Below are 4,450 nucleotides of genomic sequence, written 5' to 3' on the forward strand. Positions count from 1 at the left end.
TCTCAAGCATTTGATCAATAAAAGGGAGTGGGAAGTGATCCTTTCTAGTTGCTGCATTTAATTTCCTGAAATCAATGCACATGCGATGTCCTGTCACTGTCCTAGTAGGGATCAATTCATTCTTTTCATTTATGATAACAGTGATCCCACCTTTCTTAGGTACTACATGAACAAGACTGACCCATTTACTATCAGATATGGCATATATTACACCTGCTTCAAGAAGTTTCATAATCTCTTTCTTAACGACATCTTTTAGATTCGGGTTTAACCTCCTCTGATGTTGGACAGAAGTCATTGATTCATCTTCTAGGTGTATTCTACGCATGCATAAATGAAGTGAAATGCCAGGTATGTCAGCTAGCGAATATCCTAATGCCTTACGATATTTCCTAAGCTCACACAAAAGCAATGCAGTTTCCACATTATTTAGCTCAGCATTGACAATGACAGGATATGTCAAATTTGGACCTAAGAAAGCATACCTGAGCCCCTTTGAAAGAGGTTTTAGCTCAACCTTGGGAGCTTTAAGCTTGCTCCAGGGATCCTCTAGTTGGTTCGACAGAACAGGCGAGTTCGGTGTAGGGGCCGCTCTAGATGGAGTGGTTTCGACCCTGTTGCTCTCCTCCCCCAGACTTAAACTTGCTACCATTCTTCCCATACTCCTTGCGGAGTCAAGCATCTTGGCATACCCATCTGCATCAATATTCACGACACTCTGCTCGGCCTCGGCTCGCACTAGTGCAAGCTCCAGTGGGTCTTCGGTAAGAATCTCCTCGATCATTCCTTCTCGAGGTTGGAGCGGATCAATCCCTTCATCAACCTAAAAGGTCTGCCCATCCAACATCGGCTTCTTTAGCAACTCATCCATCTCGAACTGCATAACTATGTCTCAAAGATTCAAATCAATCTTCCCCTGTCGCACATCAATGATGGCTCCAACAGTACATAAGAATGGTCTTCCCAAGATGAGAGGATCTTTAGACTCTTCTTCCAGTTCTAGAACAACGAAGTCTGCTGGAACAGAGGTGTTCTCGACCTTTACTTGGAGATCCTCTAGAATACCAACCGGGGATTTGACTGATCTATCTGCGAATACCAATGACATCTTAGTTGGTTTGAAATGCGTGTATCCTAGACGTCGAGCCACAGAGTAAGGCATGAGATTCACGCTGGACCCAAGGTCAACCAAGGAGCATGCAAAAACTGTCTTCCCAATCTGGATAGAGAGGACAAATTTGCCGGGGTCTCCTCGCTTCTTTATCTGCCTGTTCTGAAGCACTGCGCTGCACTCCTTGGAAACCGTCATGAACTCGCTCTCCTCTGATATTTTATCTGAGATCAATCCCTTCATAAAGCTGCGCATGGAGGGCATCATCTGGATTGCATCCATCAAGGGGAGTCGGACGGTTAGGTCCTCCAGCATCTTCCTGCACTTCATTTCCTCTTTGTCCTTACGAGTGGCCCTTGCTGGAACAGGGTAAGGGACCTTAGGAATGTATTCGCGAGGAGGAACAGCCTCTGGGATCGGGCGCACCGCTTCAGCTGGTTGTTCTGGCCCTGGCGAACTTGTTTCAAGTGATGGTTATGTATTCCTCTCATCTGCCTGATCGGCTGGCAGTTGTTCCGACTCTTTCTGCTTCCCTTTCTCAGCCGCGGTGAACCTCCTCCTTTCTGGCTCGGAAAGTTGCTTACCGCTCCTTAGCTGAACCGCATTGCACACCTTGGGGTTTTTGTCTGTTTTACCAGGTAGAGTACCTTGCTGCCTCTTGACACTCTCAGCAGTTTGAGCTATCTGAATGTCCATCTGTCTCATATGGCTTGCGACATTATCGTACTTGGTGCTCAAATCTCCGAACATGTGGTTCATTCTGGTATTGATCTCGGTAGTGACCTGGTTCAGAGCTTTCCCTTGGAGCTGTTGTCCTTGGAGGAGTTGCTGCAACATGGTTTTAGTTTCATCTTGCGGAACAGCGACAGGGGTGGAAGTAGCGACCTGGTTGTTTTGGTGGTTCTGCATCTGAGGTTGATTGTTCTGTGATTGGCTTAGAACATAGGTTCGGGGTTGATAGTTCTTCTGATACCTCGCATACTGACCTTGGTTGCTCTGCGCCGGATCAACTGGTTTGTCCTGCTTAGGCCAGAAAAGCTATGGATTGTTCCTTACATTAGGGTTTGGGTGGTAATTCTTCAGCTGCCACCCTTGCCCATTTACGTAGCTCACTTCCTGCTGATCGTCTCCTGCTTGTTCAGCTTCAAACGCCTTGTCGCCTGCACTCTTCTCAGGAGTTGCTTCTTCCATTATGAAAACCTGGCTCTGGTTTCCCTTAAGCAGTTGGTCCACCTTTGCCGCTAGGTCATCTATACTGTTCACACTTTTGGAGCGATCATGCTCCTTGTTCTTATTGAGTGAACTCGAAGCCATGTTCTCAATCAGCGCGAACGCACCAGGTGTGGTTTGAGTCATGAAGTCTCCGTTACTAGAGGAATCAAGGGTGTTCCGGAACTCATAGCTCATTCCATCGTAGAACACCTCCAATATGTAATCGTCATCAAACCCATGGTGTGGGCACTCTCTCTGGTACTCTTTGTACCTTTCCCAAGCTTCATGAAAAGGTTCATCAGATTTCTGCTTGAAGTTGGAGATTCTATGCCTCAGAGCCGCAGTTTTGGACTTGGTGTAGAAGTGGCTCAGGAATGATGATTGAACCTGGTCCCATGAGGTTAGAGAACCGGTTGGGAGAGATTGCAGCCAACGAGAAGCTTTCCCTTCGAGAGAGAATGGGAACAGCGTGCATTTGACATAATCCGGTGGCACTCCATTAGAGCGAGAAAAATTGCAAATCCTCTCAAAGGCCTCTATGTGGTCCATTGGTATGTCTGAAGTGAGGCCGCTGAACGTGCTCTTCTGTACTAGACCTATCAGTGCAGGTTTGATCTCATAATCTTGTCGAGTACAGGGTGGAGGGTTAATGGGAGAGCGGTTTGTAGCGAAGTTCCGCGGAAGGTTTCGCTCCCAAATAAGAGCACCACGCTCCTCTCGCGCGGCGTTCTCGGCTACTTGTTCCCGAGCAGCTTGTTGCTGATTTTGGATGGTTTGCTGCATCTGCTGCATCTGCTGTTGCTGATTCTGCATTTGTTGTTGAATGAGTGCCAATGCAGCAGTGAGGTCATCCATATTGCCGTGATCACCCATGTTGGTGTCGGTTGTTCTTGGCTGTTGGCGGTTCTGTCTTTCTAATCTTGTGAGTTCGTCGTTGGTCAGTTGATGTAGTGGTCCTTGTGCGTTGCTCCGAGTATGTCTACTGGTCATGCACTTGGATCATCTGTTCCAACAAAGAAGTAGAGCAAGTTAGATATCTCAGACTAAATATTAAACCGAAAAATAAAGGTAAAAGCTTAGTCCCCGTCGCAACGGCGCCAAAACTTGATACACTAAAAATGAATCCTTTCAACTGTCAAGTTAACAGTGGTAATTGTAATATTTGAGATTCAATCCAGAGGACCAGTTTACTCTTTACTCTTATGAGTTCAATAATAAGTTGAGAAACAAGTGGGGTTTTGAGAATTAATTGTGACGCAAGTAACTAGAATACCTAGATGGTTCAAATTAGATTTAAATAAAGCCGGCTTAGGGTTATTAATCGGGTGTCAATGCAAAACTGAACAACTATTCAAGTGCAATGAGGTGCAGTCTAGAACTCAGATCACTCGGCTAGAACAATTCACTATCGTTGTCTTGCTCCCTTTGCAGATCGGTCTTGAATCCTAAGTTCTCACTCGGAACAAGACGCGATAACAGGCCTTAGAGACAAGATCTGATTAGTTCACTTAATACCCTAATATCTACTCTCGCTGATTAGGGATACAAAGCTCATTCAATATATGTCAATTTATCTCCTAAGCGGTTAGCTAGGTGATTAAATCAGAAATCAAACATTAAGTGATCAATTCAATGTAAGCAGTAAGAACAATATGAATGAAGAACAGTTAAGATCACTTATTTGTGTTCAGTTCATGCGGCTAACACCCTACAACCCTAAGCAAGCTTAGCCTACTACTCAATCATAAAGCAGGATGACGCATACATGGTTTCTGAATAATACTGCATATAAAATAAAGTAGAAAGACTAGGGTTCAGGATGATCTTCTCGTGAGGATGAAGCCTTCTCCCTTACAAGTTGCTTAATCCAAAGAAAATAGTTCTAGGTCTCTTGTAAAAACTAGCGTAAGAAAAAGAAATGATAGCATAGGCCTTTTTATATGGAGGCGCTGGTGGTAAAGAGATAAGAGAGAGTGGAATCTAGGGCAAACTTCCGGAATAGGAAGTTTCCTTAATGATCGGGAACAGGCAGACGCTTGTTCTCTTTGGGAACAATCTTCGGGTTGTTCTAGATGGATGTTCCGCATCGTATCCTTCAAAACGACCTCTGACTTCCTGAATCTCTTT

General features: G+C 45.1%; 1 protein-coding gene and 1 non-coding gene across 2 annotated transcripts; one reads left to right on the forward strand and one right to left on the reverse strand.

The window, feature by feature from the left end:
- Positions 1 to 892: 892 nt before the first annotated feature.
- On the reverse strand, positions 893 to 3,196 carry LOC106384524. Its single transcript, XM_048757354.1, has 3 exons — positions 2,225 to 3,196; positions 1,696 to 2,131; positions 893 to 1,560 (listed from the first exon to the last, which is right to left on the reverse strand). Exons 1-3 carry the CDS (start codon positions 3,194 to 3,196, stop codon positions 893 to 895), a joined length of 2,076 nt encoding a protein of 691 aa, XP_048613311.1.
- Positions 2,556 to 2,662, forward strand: LOC125588110. The gene has a single exon (XR_007324504.1). It is a non-coding gene; the product is annotated as a small nucleolar RNA R71 (small nucleolar RNA).
- Positions 3,197 to 4,450: the final 1,254 nt, after the last annotated feature.

This window comes from Brassica napus, chromosome C5 (genome assembly GCF_020379485.1).
Source record: "Brassica napus cultivar Da-Ae chromosome C5, Da-Ae, whole genome shotgun sequence".
NCBI classification, from domain to species: domain Eukaryota; kingdom Viridiplantae; phylum Streptophyta; class Magnoliopsida; order Brassicales; family Brassicaceae; genus Brassica; species Brassica napus.

Coding starts and splice junctions, on each gene's coding strand:
- LOC106384524 (XM_048757354.1), bottom strand. CDS start 3,196: ATGGGTGATCACGGCAATATGGATGACCTCACTGCTGCATTGGCACTC. Junction 2,132..2,224: donor CAGGAGACGATCAGCAGGAA/GTGAGCTACGTA, acceptor TGGCCTAAGCAG/GACAAACCAGTTGATCCGGC. Junction 1,561..1,695: donor TGCGGTTCAGCTAAGGAGCG/GTAAGCAACTTT, acceptor CAAGTTCGCCAG/GGCCAGAACAACCAGCTGAA.